This window comes from Hemitrygon akajei, chromosome 10, assembly GCF_048418815.1.
Source record: "Hemitrygon akajei chromosome 10, sHemAka1.3, whole genome shotgun sequence".
Lineage (NCBI taxonomy): Eukaryota > Metazoa > Chordata > Chondrichthyes > Myliobatiformes > Dasyatidae > Hemitrygon > Hemitrygon akajei.
This window is the reverse complement of record NC_133133.1, coordinates 54,413,693-54,432,790: the sequence shown is the minus strand read 5'-3', so window position 1 is coordinate 54,432,790 and position 19,098 is coordinate 54,413,693. Positions and strand designations below refer to the sequence as shown.

General features: G+C 39.6%; 1 protein-coding gene across 2 annotated transcripts in view; it reads left to right on the top strand.

The window, feature by feature from the left end:
- The window catches only part of cetn2 (centrin, EF-hand protein, 2), a 48,044-nt gene extending 29,170 nt beyond the window's left edge, over positions 1–18,874 (top strand). Inside the window, exons 1-5 of one of the 2 annotated variants that reach the window (XM_073058311.1) lie at positions 9,021–9,200; positions 11,929–12,087; positions 13,531–13,659; positions 17,574–17,711; positions 18,523–18,874. In XM_073058311.1, the coding sequence (XP_072914412.1) occupies positions 9,189–9,200; positions 11,929–12,087; positions 13,531–13,659; positions 17,574–17,711; positions 18,523–18,612 (528 nt within the window). In that variant the 5' untranslated portion in view covers positions 9,021–9,188 and the 3' untranslated portion in view covers positions 18,613–18,874. Of the gene's footprint in view, positions 1–9,020; positions 9,201–11,928; positions 12,088–13,530; positions 13,660–17,573; positions 17,712–18,522 lie in introns of those variants that run through there. The other variant, XM_073058310.1, reaches the window with a different exon arrangement.
- Positions 18,875–19,098: the final 224 nt, after the last annotated feature.

The window sequence follows — 19,098 nt, the reverse complement described above, 5'->3', positions numbered from 1 at the left end:
TCTATTTTGAAAGCAATTAATAACTGCCTTCCAACGACACGTGCTCTACAGATACCGTTCCATTTCAATCTTAAATAACCTACCCATATTTTGAGCTCCAGTACAGTACTAGACTCTCAAGCCTTGGAAAACATCCAACATTTAGCACTATATTTTGTTTCTCTCAACGAATATGAACGTTCTAACCTATTCAATTTCTCCTAATGTGACAGCCCAACAACGAGGTTGGTGAATATATATTCCATAGCAAGTACATCTTCTTCAGATAAGGAAATCAAAACTATAATTTTCCAGGTATGGTTTTAGTAAGAGTCTACTTGATGTAAGTAAGACATCTATACTCTTGTAGCAATACACAGAAGGTTGGAAAAACTCAGTGGGTCAGGCAGCATCTATAGAGGAAAATAAGCAGTTGACATTTCATCAGGACTGGAAGGGAAGTGGGCAGAAAGCAGAATAAGAGTGTTTGGTTGGGGGGAAGGTGATCGAGAGTAGCAGGAGACAGCAGGTGATACATGAATCCAGGTGAAAGAGGGAAGACAGGAGGATGGGGAAAGAGGGGAAAGGGGAATAATATGAGAAACCGGAAGGTGATAGTTGGGGAAGGCAAAGGGTTTCAGAAGAAGAGGACAGTAGACTATGGAATAAAAGGAAAGGGGTGGAGGGACCAGAGGGAGGAAGGAGATGGCAAGTTGGGTGAGCGGGGTTGGGGGGTGATTGATGCAGAAGGCGTAATGGAGCCAGAGATAGGGGCGCTTTTGTTTTGCTCTAGATTTCTGGTATCTGCACTCTCTCCTGTGTCTCCATCTTTACTCTTGTATCTACATGTTAGCTTTTAGTGACTGATTTACAAAAGCAGCCTAGTTCTTTTTAACTGCAACATTTTCCAATAGCTCATATTTTTTAAAAAGCTCGGGTTTTTTATTTTTTCTACTCATGTAGATAACTTCTCAACTTTCTATCTCATATTCTGAGTGCCATAATTTGGCTCCATGTTGATATTGAGTGTTCCCAGTCTAGTGTTTATAAGCACCCTCACTTTAGGAGGATTATACTATATCAATCTATAATTTAAAAAAAAATCTCATTTACCGTACTTAACTACTTTAGCTTATACTCACCACATTTCAAGTGGTGAATCGCAACCAAGGAGGAGAAACGTTAGTCTAGCGATTAGTGCAATGCTATTACAATTCAGAGTGTTCCAGTTATCAGACTTCAATTCCAATCCCACTTTGGAAGGAATCTCTGTATGTCCTTCCCATGATTGCGTGCTCCAGTTTCTTCCCACAGTCTAACGATGTACCGTGTAAATTCATTGGTCATTGCAAACTGCTCTGTGATTAGGTAAGGGTTAATCAAGGTTGTGGGAGTTGCTGGGGCAGCCTGACAAGAAGAGGTGGAAGGGCCTGCTCTCTGCTGTATCACTAAATAAACAAAGAAACAAATGAATGAATGAATAAATAATTAAATAAAATTCCAACTAATGAAACAGATTAACTAGATGTTTTAAATGGAACTCATTTATTTTGGGGAATAATTCTAACAGAGATTATAATTCTAGAAAAGATTTCCAAACACAAGTATAATTCTTACAAACTAGAAAACCATACCAATGAGCTGCTGACAAACAAAATGGCAGCTCTTGGAAGAGTTCCTGCTCAGGTCAAGGCTGAGAGGAGTGGATTCTATGTCTCCATCTCTGTAACTCCTCCCGCACCACCCCCACCACCCCCCCCCCCGCCATTACTGCCTTCTAACATTTAGATTTTTTTTTTGCCAGTCATCTAGTGACAGCTTCATCTGCATGTGATGTTTCCAGAAGTGTATTGATCTGACAGATGGCAGGAGCCGTCAGTGAATAGAAAATGTTCTTAGTTTCTGATTAGGCTGCAGTCTCAGTCACGTCAACAATAGGCTCCCTGAGCCTGGACAGTATTGTTTCTGAAGGGGTTGGCTAAATAATGCTAGTTAAAAATTAATTATAAACTTCTTGAGCCTTGAACAGTTTCTTCTATGGAGTTAAAGAAAACTGAGTTTAGCAAAATGCCTCCTGACCCTGGATTGTAAATATCCATCAGAGATCACCTACTAAACTTGTCCATTTCCCTTTGCATCCTCACCTCTACTAATATTCCCACTTAGTTCCATGTGGTCACCAAAGTGGAATTAGTCAAGGGATTGCACAATAAGTGGAAAGATGGAGAGAGATCTGGAAGTATAGATATATCCACAAATGCTTAAAGGCGGCCAGCCACGTTAAGAAGGAGGTTACAGTGTCAAATGCGATGGTTTCCTTCATCAGCCAAACTAAGTTGAAAAAGTAAGCCTGAATAACAGAAAGGAGTTCACAGTTCGACTACTGCAGAGATCTGGCCACAATGCCATGAGAAAGATGAAAATACACTGGAGAGTGTACGGGGGACATTTAGGACGATATTGCCAGGATTATAGGGTTGTAGCAGCAAGGAAAAATTGAACAATGTAGCTTTATTTTCTTTGGAATTTTTGAGGCTACAAAGAGACTTAAACAAGAATATAAATTTACAGGGGGCTCAGATAGAGAAGATAGAAAGGACTTGAGTTAATTAGAAAAAAGGGGCAAAGATTTCAATTAATTGTGGAAAGGATCTAAAGTTATGATGGTAATGGGTTTGCTGACTGTGAAATTCTAAACTCAGACCATGTTCTTAAGCCCTATCTGATATGGATAGCTATGGGTACCCCCACTAAAGGGTCTAATACTGTAACTATCCAAACTTCAAAAGCTAGTTCTTCACTGTTTATTCTCCACATATAGCTACCAATATCCACTTTTTGAGTGGAGGGATCCCCCTCCCTTCCAAGGAGGAGATACTTCCAGCTAACAAAGTTACACAGTTCCCAGGTACCCATAGCAAATGCTGTGAAGCTAACTCTTTTGAGTATACAAACCTTCCAACTATTAGCAGATCAGCTATTGATATGCTAATTGATAATATCAATCTGGTCAGCAAGCTTCCCTGAACTAAACAGCGTAGCTAGCATTGTCTATTTTGAAACAAGCCACATTAAATAACCCATTATCTTATATTGTGTTATGACCTCGGCCCCCTCCTTTGTGAGAATCGCAAGAGCCCTAGTCAAGGGGGGGGGTCAACTGACCCAAGAGAGAGAGAGATGTGCAGAAGACCACGTTCTCCCGAGAAGCAGAATAAAGGCGACATTGACTATTGTCTCATGGAGACCACGTGAAAAGCCCTCGGGCAAAGTGGGCTGGTTGAGAGAGAGATCGCATTACCTGCAACCTGATTGACACCTGTGATCCCGTGAAGAAGTATAAAGGAGGGTCTGAGGGGAGGGACAACCCTCAGACGCACCAAGGAGACACCAAGGAAGCACGATACCGATTCCCGTGGGAGCGGGAATCCATTTTGAAGGAAGCCGCGTGCGTTAGATTCCAAATTTTGAATCTGTGGCTAGAACCATCGGAAGACCGCTTTTAACTAACAACGGGGAAGCCTGCTCCCCTGATTCCAAGGATTTGCTCTGTAAAGACAACGGGCAAGTGTTTATCCTTTCTCAACCATCTCTCTCTCCCCACAATGTGAAACCCCAGCGGTTCCCAAAAGGGAAAAGCCTGCAAACTTCTGAGTGACTCTTTATATTTCAATTGGACTCAGTATTACCCCTAGACAACTATAGAGCTTATTTCTGATTGATTATTATTACACCGGTGTTTTAGATTGAGTTTTGATGATGTATATGATCTGAATGTTTTGTATTAACCATACGTTTGTGCCCCTTTTTGAATGAAACGTTTGAAAATAGTAGCATCCGACTCAGCTGATCCCGCTATCTTTGCTGGTAAGTTACCTGGTTACGAGGTTACGTAACAATTGCAACTCTTCAGCAGTTAGTTCAGGTTCTGTGGGGCCAGTAAATCTGTGCTACTGACAGCACTTGTTTGAAAAGCTGTCATTTTAACTTCAAACTGATTACTGATTGCAATTTACATTAAGAACTGAAGACTGTCCCCATGCACGACAAATAGGTAAATAGAATATTAGTTGGAAGTTTAACTTACTCAAGAACCACATAGATGTTGTTTAAAAGGAGATCTTTGTGGGCGTTTGGGCTCATTCCAGCGGCCCAATCAGCAGCTGTTGCAGGCCACAGCAAAGAGTTTTCTTGTAGGTCAGCAATGCTTGTTTAAAAGGAGAGTTTCATCGGTGTTCAGGTTTATTTTGACAGTCCAATCATCGGCTGGAGCAGGCCATAGCGATGAGGTTTCTTGCAGGTCGATAGTGCTTGTTTAAAAGTACAGAAGGATCAAGCAGGGTGGCCATTGTTGGGATTAGGCCAGTGGTGAAAGTAGGAATGTCAGGCTTTGGTTCAAAGGAGGCTTTGGCTCTAAAGAGTCTCCCAGGGAACTACTTCTGCATGAAGTGCATCAATCTACATCTCCCTGAAGACCGCGTTAGGGATCTGGAGCAGCAGCTGAATGACCTTCAACTTGTATAAGAGAGTGAGGGGATCAGAGTTACAGGGAGGTAATTACAGGAGATCAATAGCTGAGTGACTGTCAGGAGAAATGGAAATGTGAATACCCAGTTAGCACAGAGCACCCCTGTGGCCATCCCCTCCATAACAGGTACCGTATACCATTTTGAATACTGTTGTGGAGGATGACCTCCCAGAGGAATACCACTGAGACCAGGTTACCGGCACTGAGCATAGTGCAGAAGGAAAAGAGGGAGAAGAGGGGAGTGGTAGTGATAGGGGACTCAATAGTCAGGGGAGCAGACAGAAGATTCTGTGGATGTGTACGGGACACTTGGAGTGGATAGTGTGGAGTGAAGGGGCTCAGGATAGGACAGGTGGTAAAAAAGCAAAGATAGCATGCAGTCAGACCATCAGTATGGGCAGTCAGATGACAGGACAAAATTGCAGCCAGTAGGTTTGAGTATCAGTGCAGTAGGAATGCAGAATAATCAGGGTAGCAAATAGAGTATTCAAAGTGATATATCTCAATGCACGGAGTATAAAAATAAGGCAGATGATCTTGTTGCACTATTACAGATTGTCTGGTATGATGTTGTGGCCATCACTGAATTGCAGCTGAAGGATAGTTGTAGTTGGAAGCTGAATGTCCAAGGTTACATGTTGTATCAGAGGTATAGGAATGTAGGCGGAGGGGGTGGCGTGGTTCTGCTGGTAAAGAATGGCATCAAATCAGTAGAAAGATCTGATATTGGATCGGAAGATGTTGAATATTTGTGGATAGAGTTAAGAAACTGCAATGGTAAAAGGACCATGATGGCAGTTATATACAGGCCTCCCAACAGTGGCTGAGATGTGGACCACAGATTACAATGGGAAATAGAAAAGGTATGTCAAAAGAGCAATGTTATGATAGTAATGGGAGATTTGAACATGCAGGTCGATTGAGAAAATAAGGTTGGTAATGGATCTCAAGAGAATGAGTTTGTTGAATGCCTACCAGATGGCTTTTTAGAGTAGTTTATCGTTGAGCCTACTAGGGGATCAGCTGGACTGGTTTGGGTGTTATGTAATGAACCAGAGGAGATTAGGGAGCTTAAGGTAACAGAACTCTTAGGAAACAGTGATCACAATATAATTGAGTTCAACTTGAAATTTGATAGTGAGAAAGTCTGACATAGCAATATTTCAGTGGGATAAAGGAAAGTACAGTGGTATGAGAGAGGAGTTGGCCAAAGTAAGTTGGAAGGAGATGCTGGCAGGGATGACGGCATGGCAGCAAAGGCGTGCGTTTCTGGAAAAAAATGAGGAAGGTGCGGGATAGATGTATTCCAAAAACAAAGTCGTACATCCATGGCTGACAAAAGAAAATCTAATATAAAAGCAAACGAGAGGACATACAATACAACAAAGCGATAATTAACAGGAAGACAAAGGATTGGGAAGCTTTTAAAAACCTACAGAGAGCAACTAAAAGAATAATCAGGAGGGAAAAGATGCAATATGAAAGCAAGCTAGCAAACAATATTAATGAGGCTAGTAAAAGCTTTTTCAAGTATGTAAAAAATAAAAGAGAGATGAACGTGGATATAGGACCTTTAGAAAATGAGGCTGGAGAAATAATAACAGGCGACAAGAGATTGGCGATGAACTAAATGAGTATTTTGCATCAGTCACTGTGCAAGATACTAGCAGTGTGCCAGGTGTTGAAGGGTGTGAGGGAAGAGAAGTGAGTGTAGTTACTATTAAAAGGGAGAAGGTGCTCAAAAAGCTGAAAGCCATCTGGACCAAATAAACTGCACCCTAGGGTTCTGAAAGAATTAGTGGTAGAGACTGTGGAGACATTAGTAATGATCGTTCAAAAATCATTGGGCCAGAGGACTGGAATATTGAAAATATCACTCCTCTCTTTACGGAAGGAGGAAGGCAGCAGAAAGGATGTTATAGACCAGTTAACCTGACCTCAGTATTTGGGAAAATGTTGGAGTCAATTGCTAGGAATGAGGTTACGGAGTACCTGGTGACACAGGACAAGATAGGACAACATCAGCATGGTTTCCTTAAAAGAAAATCTTGCCTGATGAACCTGTTGGAATTCCTTGAGGAAATTACAAGGAGCATAGATAAATATGAGGCAATGGATGTTGTATAATTTGGATTTTCAGAAGGCTTTTGACAAGGTGCCACACATGAGGCTGCTTACCAAGTTAAGAGCCCATGGTATTACAGGTAAATTACTGGCATGGTTAGAGCATTGGCTAATTGGTAGGAGGCAGCAAGTGGGAATAGAAGGATCCCTTTCTGGTTGGCTGACAGTGACTAGTGGTGTTCTGCAGGGGTCAGTTATGGGACCGCTTCTTTTTATACTGTATATCAATGATTTGGATGATGGAATAGGTGGCTTTGTTACCAAGTTTGCATTTGATATGAAAATTGCTGGAGAGGCAGGTAGTGTTGAGGGAACAGGTAGGCTGCAGAAGGACTTAGACAGATTAGGAGAATGGGCAAGTAAGTGGCAACTGAAATAAAATGTTAGAAAATGCATGGCCATGCACTTTGGCAGTAGAAATAAATGTGCAGACTATTTTCTAAACAGGGAGAAAATCCAAAAAGCTGAGATGCAAAGGGACTTGGGAGTCCTTATGCAGAACACCGTAAAGGTTAACTTTCTGGTAGAGTTAATGTTGAGGAGGGTAAATGCAAAGTTTGCATTCATTTCAAGAGGTGTGGAATATAAGGAATATGAGGAATGTAATGCTGAGGCTTTTTGAGGCAATAGTGGGGCCTCACCTTGATTATTGTGAACAGTTTTGGGTCCACATCTAAGAAAAGATGTGCTGACATTGGAGAGGGTTCAGGGGAGGTTCACAAGGATGATTCCAGGAATGAAAGGGTTATCACACGAGGAATGATTGATAGCTCTGAGACTGTACATGCTGAAATTTAGGAGGATGGCTGGGGGGGGGGGGTATCTAATTGAAATCATTCAAATGTTGAAAGGCCTAGACAGAGTAGATGTGGAAAGGATGTTTCCCATGGTGGGAGAGTCTACGACAAGAGGGCACAGCCTTAGGATAGAGGGGCATCCATTTAAAACAGAGCTGCGGAGAAATTTCTTTAGCCAAAGGGTGGTGAATTTGTGGATTTTTTTTACCACAGGCAGCTGTGGGGTGGGGGGGGGGGGGTCCAGGTCATTGGGTGTATTTAAGGCAGAGCTTAATAGATTCTTGATTAGATGGCATAAAAGGTTACAGGGAGAAGGCTGAGGAGTGGTGCTAAGGAGGGGAAGAAGGATCAGCTATGATTGAATGGCAGAGCAGACAGATTGTCTAATTCTGCTCCTATGGCTTATGGTTTTATGTTTAGACGTGCCAGCTGCTAGTGTTTAGAAAGCTGACCTTGGCAAAAAAAAGGAAAATGCCCCCTGGGCAGTAAATATCCATCACAATGTGAGATTAGGAAGGTTCTTAACTCTCAGAGCCTGAAAGTCATTGCCTGACAAATTCTCATTTCATAAGAAGTACTTGTAATTTAATATGAAGAACCACGTCCTGCTAAAGCTAAAGACCAAGTGCTATAACATGAGATTAGGGTAGACAGGTTTTGTTTTCAACAGGCATGGATGCAATAGGCCAATTTGGTCTTCTGTTGGATTCAATGATCCTAGGATGTCTCACAACCTTTTGTTAATATTTTGAAACGTTAGAATTACTGTCTTAAATTATAACCATCGGAATCAATCTGTTCAAACTGCAAAATCAAATCAAAATATCAGGTCAGGTCACATTAGTGGGAAGAGGAATAGAGCTGATGTTTCAAATTAACGATACTTGATCAGAACTGGTGAAGATAAAATAAGTACATTACACTACAGGGAGAATGGGAAATCTCTGACAGTAAAACCAGGCTGATCATGACCAGCCAATAAGCTGTAAACAGGGTCATCTGTTCAATGAATGAACGGGAGCAGTTAGAGAATGAGCAGACAATGTAAAATGCAGAGCAGGAAAGCATGGCTAATATTTCAAATGTCAAATTGAATTGTGCTTCATTTTCGGAGGAAGAAGGTGGTGGTTGGGGGAGGGGGGGGGAGTGGAATTGTGAACCAGTATCACAGATAGGCGATTGGTACAGACAAAGATATAAAGTTTCCTGAAGCAAATAATTAGCCAGGTCAAGAACTCTAAAAGCAAAAAAAAATTGTTCTAACAAGCTGGTGTGACATGTGAGGAGATTATTATGAAACACCATACTGCTTTTACCCATCTTATTACATTCTATTATTTTAGCTCTGCTCTCTGCAAACTTTCTGTCAAAAGTTCCGTATACCTTGTCTTTTAATCATCAGTTTGAATATCGCCTTTAAAACGATAGCTGGAGTTGGAGTTATTAATTAGTTGCATACAAATCTGGCCAACCAGGCTGAGATGAGGGGAGATTGCAGCCAATCAGCGTCATCGGATGCTGTTAGAGGCGGAATGTCTGATATGACTGGCAAACACTTTTGACAGCTTGCCGTCGGCGTAAATGATTGGCGTCTGCGTTCCGTTATATTGGTGGGACTAAAGCGTGGCTGCTGGAATCGCTGTACTGCGATTGGTGGAGCGGTTGTTATGGTGGTTCGCTTTAGTTGTGGTGTCTGATAAAACGACCGCCCTTGCAGGCGTTGTATTCTAATTCTCAATACATTGCTTAGAGGGTGCGAAATGGCTGCAAAGGTGAGTGGCGGCCTTTCCGCTCCTGTGGCGCCCGCGTGTATCACTGTACTGAGAGGACAGCCGAAGCTTTCTGTCGGGGGTGTCAGTGGACACCTGGCAACGGTAGCAGGTGAATAATAGAAAGAAAGGGAGAATGGTGTTGAGACTGAGAATGGAGGGTTTTCATGAAAACTGCAAATCAAGAGAGAACTGGGAAACTGCACAATTTTCGGGCGGCGGGAGAAGGTGAATGTTGAGTATTAAAAAAGACAAACACTGGATCAATGCAAGCATTCCAGCCAATTTAATATTAGCTAGAAGGTCCTTGAATATGATTCTGCATTTCCTCCTTCCCTCCCACCCACTCACCCTCAGCACATAGACATGTTGAGGAAAAATGGGCAGTTAGAAAGTTTTAAGCTGATATGCTAATAGAATTTATTGTCGCTCAGGACAGTTCACTGGCATTGAAATCCTCTCACATAAAATAAATAACAGTGAAACTACTGATCTGCTATTGGCAGGGACATGGCCCGACACTGGTTGAATTGCTGTTTAAGTCTCGGCTTACCAGACGAAGCGTAGACAAGCCACTGAACAATACCGGGAAAGAAACTGGCTAATCTTTTGCTGAGGGACATAACGTTGACGAGGATATCTGCCCTCATTCTTTGAATGTTACGGGACCCCTTGTATCAACCAATAAGAAACATGTAGGGACGGTTAAACATCTCACCCCAAAGTGGAGCCTTCAGTAATCATATTAATACAGATTGAAAATCAAAACAAAAACTCCCACAGTTTCTGGAAATGTATGGGGTTTCAGCACCTGTAAAAAGAGAAAAATAATTAATGTTCTGTGTATATGATAATTCCTCAGAATCTCTTTGCTTTGATGAAAGGCCATGGACTAGAAATGTTACCACTGTTTCTCTTTTCAGCTAACTGACTGACCCGCTGAGTACCTTCAGAATTTCTTTGCTTTTATTTCATATAAATATTGAACTTTGCGGCAACTCATTTATAGGATTAGGCTAAATATGTACCAAAAATCTGATAGCTATTATTGGAAGTTAATCAGTAACACAGTGGGCATATATTCTTTAGGTATATTTATTCTGCCATATTTCTTTCATTGTCCAAGTAATCTAAGAGGGCTAGCATATTTATTTGTGGATAAATGGTACACTGGATAAATTGATAGGTGTTCAAGTATAGATTGCAGGTATGTTTATATAAGGACCAAGATGCAACATTAACATAGCTTTATCATTTATTCTGAAATTACAGGAGACAAATGTACTGTTACTTAGCACTGGATTTAGTCACTATTAATCAAGAGAATTTCATCTCTTATGGTGTGATATCAATTTTTTTGTAGAGAAGTTGTGTGAACTGTCTTTGAAGGGTTTACCACACAGTTTAATATAGACATAGAATAATACAGCACAGGAACAGGCCTCTTTGGACATTCAAACACCCATTTTTACTAATCCTGTTTTATTCTCTCCATCTTCTTCTTGACTCTATCACTCACTTATGCACACCAGGGACAACTTAAACTTATTGCTTTGCATGTTTTTATTAAACGTTGAAGGAGACCAGAGCACCCAGAAGAAGTTAATGTGGTCACGGAAAGAACACACAAACTCCACAGAGGCAGCACGAGGTCATTAGAGCTGTCCAAAGGTCGATGAACATTTGTCATCCCTAAGCTCAACTCCATTTCTCTTTCCGCAGTGCAACCTGATCAGCTTTGTTTCCAGAAATTTTTGTTTTTATTTCATATTTCCTTTTTTTAATTTTCATTGGCCATGACGGATGTTACATGACACAGGCCTTAGATGTACATTATCACCATTACTGTGCAGCTTAATTTTGTCTTGTTTGCTTAAGCTTACCTTGTTTCTTATGTTACTTGTCTCTTTCAGGTCATTTTAATAGACAGTTACTTTCATGATACTTTTTATAATAAAAGGATAAATATTGCCAGCTGAGTATTTGTTAGAGAATTTGTGCATTCATTTCTGTGCTTCACGTGAAATGAGTAGAAGTTTACTGTAGGCTAGAATAGCCCATTTTCTATTTAACTTGCAATATCCCTAAATCAAGGATTATGTTACAGCTCCTTTCTTTGTGATTCTGTGGCTAACAGACATGTACAAGAATGTAACTGGTGTAGGTAAAACTTCACACTGTTAAGAAACATTCTAAGTGCTGAATGGAGTGAGAGGGAATTGATAGAAAAAAGTTAAGGAGTGAAAAATGCTTTCACTTCTAACTTTGTTTCTGTAAAAGATGTCACACTCTTTGACTCCACCTACTTAGACCCCCACAACCACCTCCCCAATGCCCCATTCCACAGAGACAGCTTCACGTTTGAAACTATCATCTTTGATTTTAAATATGCGACTTCCTCTGGTCTGGCATCTCTCTGTTTTAAACACTCTATCCATCATTGCTCCACCATTCATGAGCTATCAATGTGCCAGAATCATCCACTGCCACTTCTTCAATTCTTCTTTAAGACTTTCCTTTAAAATCCCACACCAAACTGAGCTTCTGATTGCCTCTCTTAGTTTTCCTGTATCCAGTTTTTTGTTTGTGGTGCTTGGGATGTTTGTCTTATATGAAATGATATTTATGAATGTCTGTTCATGATATTCACAGAAATATTTGCTTGCCTTGAAAAACATTGATTGAAAATATTTTTTTCAAATTTAAAAGACATAATATTGCAATGTTGCAGACTCCTGTGTATAAAAAAACTTCTTTGAGTGCAACAGTTCAGCGGAAGAAGCCTGGACCAAAACCAGAAATTACTGAAGATCAAAAGCAGGAAATAAGAGAAGCATTTGATTTGTTTGACACGGATGGTATTGGATCTATTGACGTAAAAGAATTAAAGGTATATTTCTAAATCTTTTTCAGTTGGTTCTTTAGTCCAGAAATGAACATTTCTTGTTTCCTTTGGCGGGTCATTGTTTTCTATGTTTCCCTTGTATAGCTGAACATTATGCAGTGATGCATCTAGTCGCCCTGTGAACCACTGTAGCAAGTCTGAGTTTGTTATTATTGAAAAATTATGAGTGTACAGCCAGATGTATCAGAAAAAATTAAGAAGGAATGGCAAGAAGAATTGCATTGTCCTATATCTACTGAGCAATGGGAAAAAATTTTATCATTGGTAAATTCGTCCTCTATTTGTGCTAAACATGCCCTAATACAATTTAAGGTTGTACATAGAGCTCACATGTCTAAAGATAAACTTGCTCGATTTTATTCTTATGTTAATTCAACCTGTGACAGATGTCATTCTGATGTTGCTTCATTGACTCATATGTTTTGGTCTTGTCCTTGTTTACAAAATTATTGGAAAGATATTTTTATTATTATTTCAAGAGTTTTAAATATCAATTTCCAACCGCATCCTTTTACTGCAATTTTTGGTTTACCAATGATAGATAATAATTGTCTATCCGCTTCATCTCAACGATTGATTGCATTTGTTACATTAATGGCTAGAAGATCTATTTTACTGAATTGGAAAGAAATTAACCCTCCAACTGTATTTCAGTGGTTTTCTCAAACTATTTCTTGTCTGAGTTTTGAAAAAATTAGAAGTGTGGTTTTTGATTCTTCAGTTAAATTTGAGGAAACTTGGAGACCATTTATTCAACATTTTCATATGAGTTAAATGGTCTGATCCTAAACCTTACTGTTATTATCCTTAATTATTTGGATGGATGTTCAGAGTTATCGGCACTACTGTATGTATTTAACATTATGCAATTGCCCATGGTGGTTAGTTTTTTTTAAAAGTTTTCTTTTAGTTTTTTTGGGTTTTTTTTTTCTCTTTTTCGATTCTTTTACATTAATACTATGAGTTTGGGAGGCCTTATATATTGATTATTACATATCTGATTGTCTAAACTATTAATTATGTACTCTCAAACGTTTTGTATTCATATTTCACTTATGTTTTTCTTAAAATTAATAAAAAGATTTAAAAAGAAAGAAAGAAAGAAAAATGCAATTTAAATATGCAGATGTAATATCTGTGGTGAATGCAATGAAGCACATGTAAAATATATTGCTGACCTGAAAGTCTCACCAATAACATACTAAAACTGCCACATCTATTCTTTTTCTACACAGTGAACTGCAACTTACCCATAAACAAGAAGCTGCATTTTTTTGTTACTGTGTCAAATTTTCAAAGAAGTATTAAGGTTCAGTTTTTGATTTAATCCACTTAGCTGATTGAGAAGAAACTCCTATCACCTAATTGTTTTGCACTGTTCATTCGACTACAACAAATAACTGACTTTTGTTCCAATTAATTTTCCAGGTTGCAATGAGGGCTTTAGGATTTGAACCCAAGAAAGAAGAAATAAAGAAGATGATTGCAGAAATCGATAAGGAAGGCACTGGGAAGATTGACTTTAATGAATTTTTGGCTGCGATCACACAAAAAATGGTAACATATAACATGAAGAAACCTTTATTGTATCCTTCCTAAAAAGAAAACACTTCCATGACAAGAAGGAGTTAAAATCTGATCTGTAAATTTGAATTTCGCTTTAGCAAATATGAGAACATACAAAAAAGGAGAAGGAGCAGGTCTTCTTGCCCTGAAATCTCTTCCAACCAGTAAAATAATGACTGATTCGATTTTAGCCTCAACTCCTCTCAGCTGCCTGTTCTCCATGACCCTTACTTTCCCTTTATTCTGAATTCTGTATACTCAAATTTCAAGATACATTTATTATCAAAGTATGTATAAATTATACAACCTTGAAATTTGTCTCCTTACAGGCAGCCACAGACCAAGAAACCCATTAAAAAAAAAAAGACTGACAAACAGCCAATGCACAGAGAGGAAAAAACCCACAAATTGTGCAAACAATAAAAGCAAGCAACTTAACATACTTTTAAAAAGTTATAAGTAAATTTATATAAATAAAATGTCACCATATACAACCCTAAGATTTATTTTCTTGTGGTATACTGAATAAATCCATAACAAAATTAAAACTTTAAAAGAATCAATGAAAGATCGCACCAACTTGGGTGTTCAACCAGTGTGCAAAAGACAAAAACCTCTGCAAATTCGGAAAGCAAGAAATAGTACAATAAACAAATAAGCAATAAATATTGAGAACAAGAGATGAAGTTTCCTTGAAAATGAGTTAAGGTGGTTGTGGGAATATGTCAATGATGGGGTAAGTGAAGTTGAGTGAAGCTATACCCTTTGGTTCAAGAGCCTGATGGTTGAGTAATAACTGTTCCTGTACTTGGTGGTGTGAGTCCTGAGGCTCTTGTAACTCTCTGGCAGCAGTGAGCAGACAGCATGACCTGGGTGGTGGGATCCCTGATGATGCATGCTGCTTTTCTGTGACATCTAGTTGCGCTCAAGTTACCCGTGATGGACTGGGCCATATCCACTACTGTTCCTATGCCAGGCTGTGATGCAGCCAGTCAATACACTCTCCACCACGCATCTATAGAAGTTTGTCAAAGTTTTAGGTGCCATGCTGAGTCATTGCAAACTCCTAAGGAAGTAGAGGTACTGCTGTGCTTTCCTTGTAATTGCACTTGTGTGCTGGGCCCAGGACAGGTCCTTAAAAATGATAACACGAGGAATTTAAAGTTGCTGACTCTCTCCACCTTTGACTCTCTGATGAGGACTAGCTCGTAGACCTTTGATTTGCTTCTTCTGAAGTGTCAATAATCAGCTCCTTGCTCTTGCTATAATTGAGTGAGGGGTTGTTGTTATGACATCACTCAGGCAGATTTTCAATCTCCCTCCTATATGCTGATTCATCACCAGTTTTGATTCAGCCAATGGTGTCATCATCAAACTTGAATATGGCATTAGAGCTGTGCTCAGCTACACAGTCATAGGTGTAAAGTGAGTAGAGCAGGGGCCATGTGGTGCACCATGTGGAGATTGTGGAGGAGATGTTGTTGCCAATGCTAACTGACTGGGGTCAGCAAGTGAAGAAATTGAGGATCCAATTGCACAAGGAGTTCTTGAGGCCAAGGTCTTGAAGCTTATTGATCAGTTTTGAGAGGATAGTGGTATTGAATGCTAAGCTGTAGTCATTAAAGAGATTCCTGATGTATGCATTTTTGCTGACCAGATGTTCCACGGTTGGGTAAACAGCCAAAGAGATGGCATCTGCTGTGGACTTGTTGCGCTGGTAGGCAAATTGGAGCGGATCCAAGTCGCTTCTCAGGCAGGAGTTGATGTGTTTCATCACCGACCTCTCTAACACTTCATCACTGTAGATGTGCTACTTAATGATAGTCATTGAGGCAGGTTACCACGTTATTCTTAGGCACCGGTATAAGTGAAGTATGCTTGAAGCAGGTGGGTACCTCAGACTGCTGAAGTGAGACGTTAAAGGTCACAGTGAACACTCCAACCAGGTGATTAGTACAGGTCTTTAGTACTTGACCCAGGTACCTCTTCTGGGCCGAATACTTTTTGTGGGTTTACCTTCCTGAAGGCTGCTGGCATATCAGCCTCAGAGACTGAAATCACAGGATCTTCTGGGACTGTTGGAGTTCATAATGGTTCCTCCATGTTTTGACAGTCAAACTGAGCATATAAGGCATTGAGCTCATCTGGAAGCAAAGCCCTGTTGTCTCCTATGTTGCTTGATTTTACTTTATAAGAGGTGATAGTATTCAAGCCCTGTCACAGCTGTTGAGCTTCCTTCATTGATTCACATTTAGTCCGCACTTGCCACTTTGCCTGTGAGTTAGCTGTCTGGAGATTGTACCTGGACCTCGTGTAACTTTCTTGGTCACCAGACTTGAGTGCCTTTGATCTGGCCCTCAGCAGATTGTGGATCTCATTGTTCTTCCAGGGCTTCTGGTTAGGGGAGAGTGTAAATGATTCTGTGGGGACACACTCAACTACAACTGTTTTAATAAAGTCCAAGACAACCATGGTGTATTCATTCAGAACCATCAATGAGTCCTTAGGATATACTGAATATCCTTAGTAACTCTGTCTCCTCGGGTATGGAAGGTAATTTGATCACAAACTAGAGAAAATCTACAGACGCTGGAAATCCAAGCAACGCAACATACGCAACACAAAATGCGCAACATACGCAACACAAAATGCTGAATGAACTCAGCAGGCCAGGTAGCATTTAGGAAAAGAGTACAGTCGACATTTTGGGCTGAAACCCTTTGGCAGGTGATCTGAGGTGGCTGATTAACCAAATGATGGATTATTTTGCAACATAGAAAAGGACAGTTAACTCTGTGTTACGAACCCCGTAACTGGGTATCTTACCAGCAAAGATACGAGTATCCGTTGGAGTCTGGTGATACTATTTTTAACAGTATTTATTAGTAAAAATACACAAAAATAATATCAATGCAAATATACAGATAACATACGTCATCAATACTAAACCTAACAGTGCGGGTATAATAATAATCAATAAGAAATAAGCTCTATCGTTGTCTAGGGGATAATGAATTGTCCGATGGAAATATAAAGTTCAGTTCAGTTCATGCAGGCTGCAGCAGTTGTTGGTTGCTATGTTGCAATTGTTGGAGAGAGAGAGAGAGTAACAGCTATTGACTTGCCGACTTTCCTTTTACGATCTTGATCCGTCGATGCGTTGTTGTTGTGGCCATTCACATATGACCCCTCGGTCCTTCAGCTAGACCGTTCCGTGGAGGACTCGTCACCCAGGCAAGGGTGGACACACACACAAGCCCCCACCGGTCTCGTAGCGTCTCTCCTGGTGCATCTGAGGGGTGTTTCCCCAGACCCTACTTTTATCCCCACTCACGGGGTCTCAGGTGTCAATCAGGTTGGGATGATGCAACCCATCAACCAGACCACTCTGGTTGCCCCCGAGGGGTTTCAATGAATAGAACAGTACTCAATACACAATCTTTCTCCAAGAGACAATAGCAGTAATCAGTGGTTCCGTTCCGCTTTTGTTAGGAGGAGACATTCCACTTTTGTTTATCTCTGCGTTGTCTCTCTCTCTCTCATTAACTGACATGAGCTGTTTATCTCTCTCATTTCCTTGGTATCAGACCCGAAATAATAGCGATTTTGCGATTCTCAAAAAGGGGAGGGGCGACTTTGCACCCTTCTGCCCATCAGAGTTGCTCCTCATTCGTAACATCTGAAATTGAGTATATTTTGACACATTGCATTTGTTAACATTCAAATATCAGTAAATTTGCTGCAATATGTAGAAGTGCAGCTGAATTTGTTGTTAATACCACTTGAACAGAATCTTAGCATTTATGTAATAGTACAATACCTGGAGATCTTAACTGATGCATGACAATTATTTCTGGTTTTATCATAACTGTCAACTGAATGTTTTTACATTTATTCATTTCCAGGCTGAAAAAGATACAAAGGAGGAAATTCTGAAAGCCTTTAGGTTGTTTGACGATGATGAAACTGGGCGAATTTCATTCAAAAACCTGAAACGCGTGGCAAAAGAACTTGGGGAAAATCTTACAGATGAAGAGTTACAGGTGAATTTCTTAGACATCCGTCACATACTTGGCATAAAACAGATGATCATGTGTATGAGAAAGAATGATAGCCAATAAGAATAAGGTCTGATTTTTAAAAAATTAAATGGGTTGATTAACTTGTTGGTCTGTTCTTGCACTGTAAGGACAGAAGGTATGTATGGCAAATATCCTGGTTTCTTTAGAACAAATGTCACTTTACTTGTTTCATGCACTTAAATATCTTCTGATCTCAAAAAATGAAACATTTCTAATTGATCTCTTTAACAGCTGAAGGATTTCAGTGTTTTGCTCCTTTTTACACTTTCTAGTTAGGATCTTGGAAGAAATGCACCAGGCTGTTAAGATTATGAAGAGAGTTTACATACAACTTTTATACTCTGAAATTTAGAATACTCAGTCGTGATTTGAATGAGCCTTTAGGATTTTGAAAGAAGTTGATAGAGAGAACCTTTTACCCCTGGTGGAAGGATTTAAGACTTTAAAGTTAAAACCAGAGAGTCTTAAGACATGAGAAAACTTCCTCATTTCCACAGAGAAAAGTTTATATGCCTGGATCCTGTTATATACTAAGGAGCTTATACCAGAGTTTTATAATTGCACCATTGGCAATAACTGAATAACTTCCTTTCTCTCTCTCAAGCCAAGTTGGTATGGTCTTTCATTGATTCTGTTATGGTTATTATTCTGTTTGGATTTATTGAGTATGCCTGTAAGAAAATTAGTCTCTGGGTTGAATAGGGTGACATATATGTACTTTGATACTAAATTTACTTAAACTTTGAATTCTCTTTTCCCTCTCTCTGCACAGGAAATGATTGATGAAGCAGATCGAGATGGAGATGGGGAAGTGAATGAGCAAGAGTTCTTACGAATAATGAAAAAGACAAGTTTATACTAATGTATGAATGCATGCTACATGTGTTTTGCTTGTATGCATGTCACATGTTTATTCACGTATGATTCAAAGCATGCTTATTGGACAGGATAACGGATAAAAATAATTATGTATGTACTGGATGTAAGTAGTTGAAGGAAATGGGTTATTTAAGTAAATTTCAGATGATAAAATATTGACGATTTGATTTTAGGATATATAAAAGTAATTTTAAGAGTTTTGCTTACATTTTATGCTATAATAAACAAGCACCTTTATACCATTACCATTTTTGTGAAGCAGCTTTCACTTCTGTAAAATTGTCTGTTGTTTGAAGAAACTTATGGATATTGTTAAAACAGATTTTTTTTAAAGTATACTTTACATAAAACAGTACAGCACGAGGGCTGGCCCTTCATGCAATAATGTTGTGCTGAACTGTTTATTTTAATGATTACATTCCTAATTTAAATAATCCCTTTTGACCACATCCATCCATTCTCTGCATAT